The sequence below is a fragment of the Ictidomys tridecemlineatus genome, chromosome 16, assembly GCF_052094955.1.
Source record: "Ictidomys tridecemlineatus isolate mIctTri1 chromosome 16, mIctTri1.hap1, whole genome shotgun sequence".
Classification (NCBI taxonomy): domain Eukaryota; kingdom Metazoa; phylum Chordata; class Mammalia; order Rodentia; family Sciuridae; genus Ictidomys; species Ictidomys tridecemlineatus.
The window spans coordinates 8261800-8278010 of NC_135492.1; the positions used below are offsets into that span (position 1 = coordinate 8261800).

General features: G+C 33.4%; 1 protein-coding gene across 1 annotated transcript in view; it reads left to right on the forward strand.

Moving 5' to 3' along the window:
• The window catches only part of LOC144371430 (uncharacterized), a 306284-nt gene that overhangs the window by 9934 nt on the left and 280139 nt on the right, over window positions 1-16211 (forward strand). The window contains 1 exon segment of the mRNA XM_078033750.1: window positions 1698-1702. Within this exon segment, the coding sequence (XP_077889876.1) occupies window positions 1698-1702 (5 nt within the window).

Sequence of the window (16211 nt, forward strand, 5' to 3'; positions counted from 1 at the left end):
GTTGAGGGTGCCTATCATTCATTGTTTAAAAACCTTTAGCTATATAAAATTTTAATACTGTATGTACCATTGTGATATAATGGAATTTCGATAAAATGTACATTAATAATGCTGAAGTCTTTCATTGAGTCTTATATCAGTTTATGAATAAACTTACTGTATATGATTTTCTCAATTCTACGTGTCTTATGTTTTAAGAAACTGTATGGAAAATGCAAATTAAAGTTAACATACTAATATGAAGAGCAGAAGCACCACAGGAAATATGAAAACAAAGAATTGGGAGATTCCTCCATTATAGATGTAATTTTCTCAACATCTTTTCAATCTACCTAACCCACTGTTGATACCAAAATTAATTATTTTAAACTTTTAATATTTATTTTTCAGTTTTCGGCGGACACAACATCTTTGTTTGTATGTGGTGTTGAGGATCGAAAACGGGCCGCATGCATGCCAGACGAGTGCGCTACCACTTGAGCCACATCCCCAGCCCTGATACCAAAATTAATGACCAAATTCTCTCATGCTGATTGTGCATGATGTTATTGTATAAAATAAAAACAAGCAAATGTGTCAGAGATGCATTTTACAACACCAGTTGAAAATACAATAGATTGATCAGTATTTCACTGTGTTTTACCTCAGGAAATAACTTCTCAGTGTGCAAGATAAATGGGTAAAAATTTTAAAAAATCAAGTAAAATTTACGTTAAAGAATAACAACTATTTTTTCATAAGAAAAATGTTAATGTCTTTTTTGAAACAACATGTCAATAAACTGTGCCCTATCACATAAAGTAAAGCAACAATTCTGGTAAATTTCTTCATTTTATTCTTTGAATATGCCAAGTATTGTTTGGCAAATTTCCACATATATTGTTTTAATTTCACAGGTGTAAATTATATCTGGTTTTCTCTAAATTGCTAATTATTTAATATAAATTTGTTGAGAAATTTTTTCTGCATGTGCTGATAGTGAAATATAGTGAGAAATGGAAGTCATTTAAAGCTCTATAAATTGCAATCCCAGAATGGAGGGAGGAAACTGTATATAATCATGAGACATATTGAGTACTATGAATTTCTTCCAGATATTTATTTCCTTTAGTATACACTTTTTCACATAAACCAGTGCTTTTAAATGAAGCTGACTATTAAATATCATAGAAAATGTCATCAGTGTAATCAGAAGAAGAAATTTAAAAAAGAAACAATCAAATCATAAACATCTGGTTGAAAGAAAAACTGGTCAACTGTTGGATCTTAGATTTTGACTTTACTAACTAAATTTTCTCCTATCTTTTTTTTTTGATTATGACTAAGAGGAAGGTACTTCTATTAAAACCATGACCAGAACAATTTATAGCAATTTGTTTTTTCTAAAATATGGATAAAATTGACTTGCTATCTTAGGATAGAATCTAATGAGTAAATCTTGTTATGGTAAGAAAAAAAAGTAGAACTACTTGACATGAATATTGGCCTTTTCGAGAAAAGAATATTAGGGTCAAAACCAATTTGGTAAGATATTATTGAATATTTTATATCTAAGAAAAGGCAAAAATATTTAAAATAATTTTGATTATTAGATGCAAGTAAAACAAAAGTAGTGTCCAGGCCTGATATACTGGTACATACCTGTAATCTCAAATATCATAGAGGCTGAGGCAGGAGGATCACAACTTCAAGGCCAGCCTTGGTAATTAAGTGAGACCAGGTCTCAAAATAAAATATTAAAGAATTTTGTATATATATGAGTGATAAACCACCCTAAGTTCAATCCCCAGTGCCATATAAGACAGTAGTTTCCAAAATTTACACCAAAATCAGCAGCCTACACTCTATCTGACACTATGTAAAGTTTTAAAAGGTAACTAAATTTAGCCATACCTACTACTAGTTGTCTGATTATATTGATTATAATCTTGAAATATAAATAAATAAAAGACCCTACACAATGTTTTAGGTGTTCCCATTATTTTTTCTAATTGCAATGAGAGAGGGAGGAAAACCAAATTAACTTATGGGGCCACTTCTTTTTCTTCAGGCCTAATCAGTCAAATATTAAAAGGATTTAGCATTTAATTGATTATCATTTATGGTATGTGTTCTGTGATTTCTTGCTTAATCTACATTGGACACTGTATTATTTCTGAGTATCAGCATCTGTACAGGCTACCATACCCCACTCTATTTTCTCATAGTTACAAGTCCCTGTGTTCATGCTTCCTCAGTTAGTTGTTCTCTTTTAAAAATAATTATGTGTTGCATTATTTGTCTACAGAAAATTTATGAAGGTTAAAAACCCATAAGCATTTTCACAAATTTAACTTTAAGAAACTTTTAATCACAAAACACACACCAGAAGTAAAAATGATTTCTTTCTTTAATTTATTATCCTTTCTGACATCCAAAAGAGGACATAAAGTCTGCTCATGGGGGATGTTCTTACCATCAAGAATAATCAATACTACTTTTTTCTATCCCATTAAATTTTACAAAAAGTGCACATTTTACTGTATTTCATATACAGAACTTGGCTTTCCATTATATGTGTTTAGTGCGTTTTTACTTTCCTTTTTCATCACTTTGTTTTTCCTGTATTTTCTAATATTCAATTTTTTTTGTGGTGAGAAAATGATCACTAGAATCTTCTAATTTTTGCTACATTCAATCACTTGACTACTCAATAGCTAATATTTCTATTAAACCATTATTTTAAAGGTAGGACTGAAGTATGATAATAAAACTATTTTCAAGGTCTACTGCAGAATCAGCATAACTGCAGTTAGAGATACTGTTTTTGTCCACAAACTCTACTCTAAGCATAGCTACTTGACAAAATCTGGAGATATATTTAGCATATTTAAATTTTATTTTCTTGATTATAGCATTCAATCAAAATGGAATATTTCCAGACCTAATTTTCTTTTCAGTATATACATGTAGGAAAGTGGATAAAATATGGAAAATAATATATCTGTTTTTCAGATAACAAAAACAGACATAGCACATGAGTGAAACCATAAGCAATAAGTACAGACTGGTTAGGCGAACTATAACTTTATTTTTAAAATGGTTCTTAATAAGTGCAGTTTGATAAAATTCTGTTAAAACTAATGGGTAAAGGGGAAGTAAAAATAATCAAAGTATACCACTGTAAAAAATACTTGAGGTCTGGTACCTGAGAGCAGACTGTGGGGAAAACTTCATGTTATGATAGGAAAGAATCCCCCACTTTCCCTTCACCTTCTCACCCACTTAACCTCACCAGAAACCACCAAGATGCCCAGAATAAAAGGTTTCAAGTTCAATAGTCACACTCTTTCAAACTACAAAAAGCAGTTTTAATTCAACTGAAAAAAGCAGCTAAAGTTAAGGGGATCTGAGACATCATATAAAAAGTTAGGTTAAAGATAATTCTGGTTTTTTTTTTTTTTTTGTGTGTGTGTGTTTTGTTTTGTTCCAATGGTATGGCTATTCCTTGGTCACCTGAACTCATAAAAGAAACTGTTATTTTGATGAAGTATTAGTGGGTGACCCACATTGAAAACAGACAAATGTTAAAAAATTTTTAAAAAGCTTAATTACCAAAAAAAATGTTGCTACTTTCTTCCTCTACATTTTGCATTTTAAAGTATCTTTTTAAAAAATATTCATTTTTTAATTTTAGGTGGACACAATATCTTTATTTTTTTATTTTTACATGGTGCTGAGAATCGAACCCAGTGCTTCATGCATGCTAGGCAAGCACGCTACTACTTGAGCCATATCCCCAGCCCTAAAGTATCTTTTTTTAAGTTTTGATATTTATTTTTATTCCTGAAAAGTAGACAGCAAAACAGCTTCTGGAAGAATTGACAACCAACTGCATGAGGGTCTGGGAAGCTGAGAGGCTGAAGTAGGGCTGGGAGGAGCAGATCGGAAGTCTGACTAAGGAGCAGACTTCCCTTAGTCACTGGAGGCCAATTATAACTAAAAAGAGACAAAAATCAATAAGTGTTTGTAAACCAGGAAATTACTCGAATTATCAAGTTAATATCATTTATAAAGACTTCATATAATCAAGATAATAGGGAAATCATGAACAGGATTAGAAAAATAATAGATGTAAATTTTATTTTTAGAATCTTATGGGTGGTACATAAAAAATAATGATGAATTTTATATTTTGATTTTAAATGTAAGGCAGAGAGATATGCAAGTCATATAATACTTCACAAACCTTACTTCAGTTACAAAAGTATAATCAATTGATAACTTCTACTTATTTTACTCTCTATCTTCCTTGGCATTTCACCTGAGGTCACACTTGTAGAGTTTGACCAATAACTAAGCAAATAACTAACCAAGAAGATAATCACTGAAGTTACACTTTTTCTCAGAAACCCCAATCAATTTTAGAGCAAAGGTGTGATACAACACCTATTCATTTCCTTATTTGGGAAAAGGTCCCTTTTGCAAATCAGATAGAAGAGGAAATTGGCCAACCTCTATCAAAATATTACTACCTCTATCAAAATATTATTTAGAAGTAAAGTAAAATGAAATAACACCATTGAACAGTATCTTTCAGGATTAACCTTAAAAAAATGAAAAAAAAAACTCTTTCTAAAGAGCAGAATACTTGGCAGCACACTTCATCCTTAATTTCACATGGAAAAAGAAGTTACCTCAGGTAAGAAGGTATATGAGAAGGTACATAAAATAATAGGAAAAAACCAAGACTTGGTCAAGGATTTAGAAGAAACTTTTGAAGACTATAAAATTTGGGGGGTACAGTAATAAAGATGGATCTCGGAGAGAGACAATGCAGTGTAAATATCATGGAATTTCATGCTATCACATACCAAAGCACATACATCATGGACATTGTACAAGACAACCAAGTTGACAACTGGACTTGGCTAGTTGTTTTTAATCCAGCCTCTGATACTGCACAGGATGAATGAGGACTGAGTACCATAGTGGTTTCCAGCCACCATATTTTATTTATCAAATGCTTCTTCCAAATATCTAGCCAGTTAGGAGGAGAGATCTATCTCTAGGTTCTTGTTACAGCATTGTTCTTTTCATTTTTTTTATAATAAATTAACAAGTTGATGTCTTTTAACCCAGAAATAATTTTAACCAGAAAAAAACAAACATTTTTTTTTTAAATTTTGCTTTTACAGACAATAAATGCTAAGCAAGTACCACTAATAAAGTGTCAATACATCATGCCTAAAATTGAATCAGACCACACTTAACAAAAATAAAGATATTACTATTGGTCTATGACCATGGAATCCACTGTATTATCATCTAAAAAAAAGCTGCTGGCCTGGTAGAATTCTGGAACAGCTGATGGTGTTGCTAACACTTCTTAAATTTCACATTACTGTATCAGGTTGTGCTACAAAGAGACACACTATATAGATCCAGGAACCAGAGTGTCAAAGTTTAAGAGAAGTTGCAATATATTAAGCTTCACACACAGATACACACATTATATAATTTAAAAGTTAAAAATAACTTTAATTCAGGTATTTTAAAACCCATTTAGCTAAAACAGAAACTGAGGCAGAGAGCACAATTAGCAGTTTTCAAAAGCAGTGAGCAGTAAAGTGGGGATGTGAACTCAAGACTATCTGACTGCAGATATTGCTCCCAGACAGAAGACTTTGTTGCTTTCCCATGTATATCAATTCCCTTAGATAGGACCTAAGCAGATCCACTTTTGCTTGCCATAACCCTGAGAAGGATTTTACAGGTGTGTGAGAGCTTTTTGTGATCTGAATAATATCATAGATGCTTAAGTCATTGTCATTTAATCTATTAGATATAGAAATTTTGGAGATTTTATCCCAACGCTCTTTATTTTTTCCATCTTTTCATTTTGTTTATCATGGAGGTTTTTAAAACATTTATATATTTTATTGGTGCATTTTAATTATACCTAATAGTGGATGTGTTGTGTTCTTGTATATTCACCCAGTGCAACAATATTTTGGACATTTTCATTTCCAATGCTCATTTCTGATGATGTCTTTTTTGCCTCCCAAATGTTTCAGATTTGTTTAGCTCCTTTGCCAAAAGATCACAACTGATCGTCCTTGATAAGCCTTTGATTTCAGTATAATACAGGTGTGGATGCATCTCAATTATTTTTACCAGTCCTGCCCTTTCTCATCTGAATAAAAATAATATCATTTAGTTAAGACTCAATTACAAAGTGCCGTCTTCAGGAAGTATCCCCTAGTTTGCGAATTAAACACATTATTTTATTTCCTGAAAATCTGTACTTCTTTGTTCGTTTGACACAGTGAAGAAACACTGAAGAGTCATGATTCATCTTCTAGTTAAAGGCCTGAATTTAAATCAGAATGCTATTAAATCCCAGCAACTTGTTAGGTCACTGTACTCAATTGTGCCAATTAGGGAGGAAGTAGGGGCAAAGATTAGTCTAAATTAGTCTACAACAGAGTCTAGCAATCTTTCTTATTTGGAATTCCAGGAAAGAATCAAGTACAAATGTCCAAATGCATTCACTTTATACAGTGAATTTACATTTTTCCTATGCATCTGGAGTGGTACCACATGTATGCCATTTCAGTGTCATTGAAATTGTTTTCTGTATTCTGAGGTTTAGATGGGGAATTGCATTAGATGCTCTTGTAGTAAACTGAAAAATCAAGAAGTGCTTTTGTTGAAGCAAGCCTTTTTCAGGCTGTGTTTGGGCCTTTGACTTTTAGAACAAAAATGCAAGCCTTTGCATTGATTCTTCCTACACTGAATATATTTTGGATCTGTTATTGCAGACCTTAAATTCTCTTCAGAATTTTTTTCCATCCAAAATATTCATTGCTTTTTTTAACTATAATAGTCACTTTAAGCAGATGTTAGCCCATAGTTTTGTTTATTGCATATCATAATGCTGCTAATGGATACCAGAAACCTCTAAAGAGAGGCTCCATTTTCCTGAGGGGCAAGGGGAAGTCTTACGACCATAGAGCTCAGGCATAGCAGAGGTGAGCTTATTGTCTGACAAATCTCTTCTCCTATTTTAAGCACTATTTTAAGAGTCTATGCTTTCCAAACAATCAAGAAATAGTACTTTTCCAAATGGTGATGCCATTTAGAACAATTGATCTTTTCCAACATGTCAAAATTTCTGCTTGGTATGACTGCTGACATACATTTGACAGATGTTACAAAAAATGATACATTAGAGTCCACTGAAGGTATTGCTCTTAGCAGTTTTTCAAACAGTGAGTTGTAAAAGCAAAATCTTGATTTCTGATTCTAGATGTTGTTTCCCATATGACTTCATCAAGGAAGCCTAAGACTCAGGCTGTCCCAACCTGAATAATTTATATAGTTGAGGATATTTTCACTGTCAAGAAGCCAAATCCCTCAGGCAGCCTTGCCAAAGAACTGTCCCACTCATTTTTTTCAATCTTTAGGCCTTCATTCCAACATTGGCTCTCCTTTCAGCAGAAAGCATGAAACAAGCTCCTATTTGTGAGATAATGTATTTTCCATTAAGACAAACTGGGTCCTAAGAGAAAATTTCCATTTTTCAAGTTGTCTTTTTTCAGGAAGTTAACTGCATGCATATGACTTGATTTTGCCACCAAATATATTTGTTGAGCTCAAGTCACTAAATAGAAAACATCCTTAATCAAATGTGATATTTTCCTTCTAGGACAAATATTTCTAAATATTTGTAAATAATAGGTATCAGAGAGGTGTCTTCTCAATCTTAATGAATCCTGTACTAGCCTTGTGGGAGATGGAGGGATTAAGATACTCAAATCTCAATTTAAAACAGTATGACATCATAATTAAGAATATATTTTTATAATAGATGACATGACATATTGTTTGTTTTGCCTATGCAACAAGGGATGGAGGAAGTAGAAAGAAAACTGATTTAAAGTTAGAACCAGAATGCAGTGCTATTATGACCAAAGTATGGTTGTGTCAATAGAGTTTAATGACTTCTCTGAACTAATAATTCCTTTTGGATAAAAAAGAGAAATCTGTTCTCAGAGAAATTCTATAGCTCTTCCTATCTCCATCATTAGCAGATATCAGTAGAAGCCCCACATTGAAAAAAAAATGCAATATAGGGACTATATAGTGAAAAAGAAGGAATAGGGAAGTCCAGATGCCAAGGGAATGCAAGAAAGAGGTGAGTGATGTAAGCACAAAGTGAGTTTTGCTGGTAGCAGCTATTTCCATACAGATAAGTAATAGGACCTGTCAAGATTCAAAATATGGAGAAGGGTGCATCACCAAACTGTAGACTTCCTACATTTATTTATTTATTTTTATTTTTCTTAAGAGAGAATTTATTTTTAATATTTATGTTTTAGTTTTCAGTGGACACAACATCTTTATTTTATTTTTATTTTATGCGTTGCTGAGGATCGAACCCAGTGGCCCCCGCACATGTCAGGTGAGCACCACTTGAGCCACATCCCCTACATTTATTTTTATAAATCTTTATTATGGTTCTTTTTAGTTATACATAACAGTAGGATTCATTTTGACATAAAAGCATCTAATATAATTCCCTCTAATTCAGTCTCTAGTACTTTCTGTTTCGCTCCCTTTCTGTTCCCTTCCCCTATTCCCTTCCCTCTACTGATTTTTTCTGTTATTTACATTTTTTTTTCATATGTGTCTTGTGTATGTACATAAAGGTGATATTCACTGTGGTACTTCCTACTTTCTTCATTTCCTAGGTATGGAAGCTATGATGTCTGTACCAGATTAATAGAATATAATTAGAGAAACAGGGACCAAAATGTGGTGAGATATTGGAAGTGTAATGAGGGTTCTGTGGTGTGCTTGATTTTAAGAGCATAGAATGTGCTGGTAATACTTGCTCTATTGTTTAATAGTGAGTCTATGATAAATTTAGTGGTGCTAAACTAGAGGTATAGCTCATTGGTAGAGTGTTTGCCTAGCTTATGTTAGGTCCTGGACTCCACCCCCAGCAAAACATACACACACACACACACACACACACACACACACACACACACACACCATAAGTATGTTTTTACTATATAGGATCTGCAGTAGTACACTTTCTAATCCCATGATATTAAAGAGAACATGAACCAGAGTGATTGGAGAAATCTTAGGATATTTTTACACAACAGCTTTTTGGGAGATAGCAAGAAAATATAGTGAATTTAGTGTAAAGTATATATTTTACAATTATGTTTTACTTAGTTAATATTTATAACCAATTTGTAAAATATCTTACTGTCCAATCACCCCAGTAATCCAAATCTCACAACAAATAATAACTGTGGCATTGTCAAGGGAGAAGAAAAAAAAAAAGAAAACCCCAAACTCTCTCCAGTTAGGTCCAGTCTGACTCTTACCCAATTCTCGTGGGCTCTTGTCATCTTGTGACATATCAAGATTGTCCATGAATATTACAAAAAGCTCTGGACAAATTCCAACTAACCTGACATCATGTTACAAATATATTACTTATATTTACACGTATTTAGATAGTTTTTATCATTATTTTTCCCATTGGATGACAGATACTATATTATTTAACTTTAACATATAAAATGAATCCAAGTTTACTTTTACATTGAGAGAAGCAGAAAATTGGAGAGTTTTGATGCCTGATTATAACATTTGAGGAAGAGGGACTTTGTGAATGTATTTTTTTATTGGCATTGATTTCAGAATTTTAAGCATTCATTGATACACTTCTCAGCTCAATGACAATTTTATAAGACCCTTTGAAGCTTAAAATTGCACTCTGATGTTTAGAGGCAATCATTGATGAAATGTGAGTTGAGATCTTGAGTTGAAATATATTCATGAATAATGACAAAACTGTGCAAGTTCACTTCTGAGGAATCTCTTCATTCCAAAAAATATGTCACAGCTCATAAATTTCAGGATTCTACAGAACTTGGAACATGTTACTACAAATTCTGAATCTCAAATTATCTGTGGAATACGACAATTCTATGATCTTGGGGCTCCTGGAGTGTATGCACTTGTCATATGCTATATTACTAATCATCCTTTTAGGCAGATTGGGTTCAAACATAAATAATACAGTGTTCCAAGAACATGTTGATGTTCTGAGGCACAATCAGTGCTCAAACCACGAATCTATCCCATCTGATTGGAGAGACAGGTGATCAGGCAAATTGAGCATCCTGGGCACTCACACATGGTCTAAAATGTTTCCTTTTCAATTCACTGCTTCTGGTCCAAGGACCACGTTTTGAGTAGGAAAACGTGTGTCAAAGTAGAGCAAGTGATTTGAGTTTCCTCTGTTCCCTAATATATGTATGTATATATATATATATATTTCAGGGTTTCTTGATAATTAGACTGCTGTCACATAAGAACACTAGGCCTGAAATTCATTGATTAGGCAAAAAAATTCTAAGCAAATTGAGAAAGAACAAATAGGAGGCAGGGCAAATTGTTTTCAGAGGAGTGGTACTGCTAAAGGAGAGCATTAACTACTTTTAAAACATGTAAAAAAAACTACCAGTAATGGATTGAATAAAAATATATTTATAAACACATTGTGGGAACTAAGTATGTAGGCAAATAAAAGAAGATAAAGGATGTAACAACAATCTAAGCTGAAACCTGGAATAAATATCTTAAAACAAAGTACCACAAAGTGAAAGCTATTATGGACATGAGTATTTGAGAGTAGATCCAGGATAGCCAGTATGTTAAAATAATGAGATTTCCAAAGGAGAAAAGAGAAGAGTTGCCCCCAAAACCACCAAATAAGTTTTTAGTTTATTATAAGAGTGGAAAGGTACAATGAAATTTTAGATAGTCACAAAAAAGAAAAACATCCAAACATATTCTAATAAAATTTCACAATTGCAAGAATTAAAAGAATAATTCAGAAATTTCAAGACAAGAAAATTACCTACAAAGAATAAAATTCACATCAATATCTGATTCTCATTTAAAACACAGGAAGCTAAAAATTGGTAGAAAAACATTAGCAAAAAGGACATCAACCCAAGCATGACATTAATTTCTCTGGATGAGACAAAGCTATGCCTAATTTTCAAGATATCAAACAATAGGTACCACGTATTTGCCCCATCTGAGGGAATGTGTATATAGGAACACTAGCCCTTAAAAAATAATGTATCCTAAAGGTAGAATCATACCAATGGAATTTTAGATAGTTGCAAAAGAGAAATACATACAAACTTATTCTAATTAACAGAACATCTTCCATATATATGTGTATCTATCTATCTATATCTATCTATCTATCTATCTATCTATCTATCTATCTATATATATATATATATATGAATATATATATATGAAATGTGACTCAGGCTTTAAGAAGTATAATATTATGACATTTGCTGTTAAATGATGGAGCTGGAGATTATCATGCTAAGTGAAATAAGCTAATCCCCCCAAACCAAAAGCCCAATGTTTTCTCAGATATGTGGCTGCTAATTCACAATGGGGTTCTTTAGATTAGTTAGATGGGAGTTAAAGAGGGTAGGGTAAGAAGGATCATAGAATGAAACATTCATTATTACCCTATGTGCATAAATAATTATATGACTGGTGTGATTCTACATCATGTACAACCAGGACAACGAGAAATTTTCCTCCATTATACATGATATAGCAAAGTATATTCAAAACAAACAAAAAAGTGGATTATACTGTCATGTATAACAAATTGAAACAAATTTTTAAAAAATTAAAAGCAAACAAATCAGAAATGAAACTTCAAATAGTGGAATAAGAATTGGAAAGCAAACAAGTGTGATAAATTTTTTAATATAATCAAAATTCAAGTGGATAATCAGAGTATGACTAGGATGTGGGATTTAAACACAAAATAAGTATTATTAAACTAGGAAGGACAGAGTACAAGAGAACCCTAAAATATCACTAAAACAAAAGTACTAAAGGAAGGAAAAAATGAAGAGTTTGAGGAGGCAGATAGAGATAGAACGTAAATGCTGGTTTTGGATGGTGTAGTCTGGGGCAGTGTGGAAAAGAAACCAGCTCTACTGGTGTATCTGTTTTGGAGAAAGAGAAATTATTGGGGAAATAGTCCATCATGGTCAAGAGAATGACTCCATCATTTAAAAATAATTACAATATGTCTATATTATCAAATTCAGGAATAAAACTTAACTATAAATAATGTAAGAGTATTGTGATAATCCTAAACACACAGGTAATGAATAATTGCTTGACTAAGCAAGTAGACATAGGAAAGAGGGACAAGAAGAAAAACATGAATATTAGTTGGTTAATTGATGTAATGGGAGGGATCATGAGTCTAATTTATCTTGGTAATGTGAGAGTCTAGACCATGGTGTATGCTGATGCAAAACATTTATTAATTGAGTGAACAAGTGATAAGTGTGGGATATATCTTCTTGGGCAGATTAGTGATATTATAAGCTAACAGCATTTTAAATTTAAAAAACAAATACTAAAACCTATGATTACTCAATGGAAGACACTTCTATTAGTCACCCTTTCCTTGAGTCTTCATGCTCAGAATTAAACATCTATGGAATTGATACAAAATTGCATTGGAATAGCAATTTTACATTCCCATGCTGGGTAGAGTTGCAATACTTCATTTTTTTACATCCCGATGCTGGTATACTACACCCATCCAATTTTCAAAACAGGCAAGAGAGAAAAGGCTCTCAGACTTATATGGATTAGAATGCAAGTCTGAGCAGAGATTCTTTTCTAGTTGGGTGCCCTTGCCCAAGTCAGTTAACTTCTTTGAGCCTCAATTTGATAATAATCATCCTAATAATGATAAGGTGATAATTAAAAAATATATTCATCATTTTTGGGCACTTTATGCTAAGCACTTCATAAATGACATTGCATGAATTTTGTTAAAAGTCTGTAAAATGGGTATACTAGTAATACTTTAATGCTGACCTCACATTCTGAAATAATTGCAGGCAGCTGAATGAAGAGAACTTAGGGAAATCTACAATTGGAACTGAAGTTCCCTTTACTTTCTTCTCTGCATAATTCATCCTTCAGCTGAGTTTCCCATCATATACATCACATATTGAGCCAACGGCTCTCAGGTGGATACTCTCCAGTTATGACTCAGTTCTGAATCTCTAACCAATTACTTTCTACCTTCATTTTGTCTTTTTCTTAACTCACCTGGAATACATTTTTTTGTTTTATTTCCACTTTCCAACTTGGTTTGCCCTATGACTTCTGTGTCCTCTTGTCCTCCTTGCCACAACATTCTATTCCTTTTAAACCTAAAATTAAAAGTTATTTCTTTTTACAGAAAAGCATGACACATTCAAGAGAAAAGGTTCCTGTTAGAATTTGTGCATTTCAAAAATATTATTGTGTTTCCTATCACTATTTTTTATTTGTAATTATATTTTTAAAAAATAGATTTTAGTTTTTGAAATGGTTTTGAATTCACAGAAAAAAATGAGCAGAGATTACAAAGATGGCACACCTTCCCTCTGTATTCCTCAATTAGAAACATGCCCCATTAGAATGGTGTATTTGTTATAATCACTGAATCCATATTAACACACAGTGATCACCTAAAGTTCATGGTTTACCTTAGCTTTTTCTATTGCTCTGGTATGTCCTTTGGGTCTGGGCAAATGTGCATGACCTACACCACCACTGCAGTATCATGTAGAGAAGAATCCCTGCCCTAAAATCTCTCTGTGCTGGTCTATTCATGTAATGCCATTTAAAAATGATTGCATACAATTCTATTAATGGAACAATTATGATTTATTTTATCTATCTAATGTTAGAATCTATTTAGAAACTGTTTCCAATGTTTGTTATTACTGTTGGTGCTGCTCCATTGTGGCTAAAGCTTTGTGTCTGTTGAGAGTTAAAAGCCTTAGGATAAATCACTGAGATGATCGAAACCTGAATACATTACTAAAAATATTGATATGATTAGATTTTATGTTTACACTTTCTCATATCCTAAGACTATACTAAATGTTTTAAAGAAATATTTGCCAACTTCATAGATGAAAAAAGCATTACATTGTGCAATTTGCATTTTTTATTAAGACTGAACATTTTAATATATTTTTATACATTTATGTTTTTTTTGTGTGTGTATGTGTGTGTGTGATTTCTATTGGTATCACTAAATCCTTTCTTCATTAGAGCATTATTTTTATATGGACTTGAAGAAGATCTTCAAAAATTAAGGATATTGGTCTTTCATGAGTCATAACTTAAAAATAATTTTCCACTTTGTTATCTAACTTTCTTTTTTCCAGTTTTATTTGAAGATTACTTTGGATTTATAGAAGGTGGAAAAACAATCTAGAAAACTCCTCTCTACTCTATATCCAGCTTCTCATTGTGTTAACATCTTATATAACCCACAAAACAATGATTAAAGCTAAAATATTAAATTTGTTGGAATTCTATTAAATAAATAGCAGTGCTTTGATTTTATTCATTTTTCACAAATGTCTTTTTTTGTTTTAATACCAAATCCAGTTCAGGATAACACATGGCACTTAAACCTCATGTCTCCTTGGTCTATTAAAATCTGTGTGGTTCTCAGTCACTCCCTCTCACAAAGGTGACTTCTGACACCTTTAAAGATCATGCCTTTAACTTTTAAATGTTAGTTTTAGAGATATTTGCATCTTATGTATTTTTATGTTAAACACATTAATAATCTCCTTTATGGTTTGCCAAGGTCTCGGCTTGGCACAGAATCATGAGCCACCACACACCTTGTGGATTCAAACAGCAATCCCTTATTCCTGAACTCACACCACCTCCACACAGGTTCAGCGCAATCTAAAATCTCTCCGCCCAATTTACCTACTCCACGAGGCTTTTTCCAAATCCCATTTGAATCTCATGAGAACTCAATGGGAACAAGCAGCAGGAACACCCTAATCCCAGCAGCAATAATCTTCAACCTCCAACTTCCCTAAAACCCCTATTGTCTTAAACCGGGAACGCCTTAAACTCAAGGAGCGGGAAACTTCCTCAAACCTGATCAGCTCTAAACCTGGATCCACCCTGGTCTTTGAGCAAAGTCACCTTACTAAAGCATACATGCAATGTCCATCGAATGTCCTCTAAGCAGCATGGGGTACGCTGGCAAGGAAATTTTGATGTGTCATTCCTACTTGGCAATGGCCCTCAGCAATGGTTTCTGCCTTTGGTATCAGATATGCAACTCTTAAAAAGTATTGTCTTGCCACAGATCACACAAATATTTAATATTATATTATGGTAGGTTTGCCGTTTCATTTATTTATATTGAATTTTAATTTCTCTGGAATTTATTTTGGAATAAGCCATGAAGTAGAAATGTAAGTTACCCTTTTGTCCCCAGGAGATCAAACATTTGTTCCATTTTTTTTAATAACCTGCCTTATAAAAGAACTTTCACATGCCTTTGTGATTCTTATTATTCATTTTAATCACCAATCCTATTCTTTTTTATTTATAAAACATGTTCATATTATTTTTTATTTGTAAATGTTTTATATTTATAATATGTTTTGTTTATAAAATGTATTTAGAGTAACATGTTTTAATATTGCTTTTTTTTTTTTTTTTTTGTAATTCCAAAGTTTACTTCCCTCGAGGCACACGACACAGGTGAGGGCAGGACTCACACATTCACCCTAACAAGACACAGGCCTGAGCACCACCTCGTGGAGGGCAGCATCCACTCACAGCACACACAGCCACAGCCGTGGGCACCAGGAGGGGCCAGCAGGCAGTGCGTGGCACCAGTCTGCCTCGGCTCTGGGTTCCGGTCGGCATAAAGCAATAAATACTAACACTGGGTACATGCAGAATGGAAGCCGGGGCAATGAGGGAGACAGGGGTGGGGGTTTTTTCATACATCCAAGCAAAGTGGCTACATTTCAAGTATTGCAAGGAAAACCACATGTTTCTGTGCATGTGGCACATGACCTCTAAACCTATATTGTGGGCACCACTGACCTACATCTGCCTCCGTGGATGCTCAGGAATACATTCAAGTAAGGCTGGCAAAGCTGAGCCAAGCCAGGGTGGGCAGACTAGGGAGGCCCAAGCAGGGCACCCTGAGGACACTGCACCCTGGGCCCTGGGAGATAGGGCTCAGCCCAGCCCAGAAGCCGCCAGGCAAAAAGCCTTGACATCAGGACCGGCTGTGAAGACCCGGGAGA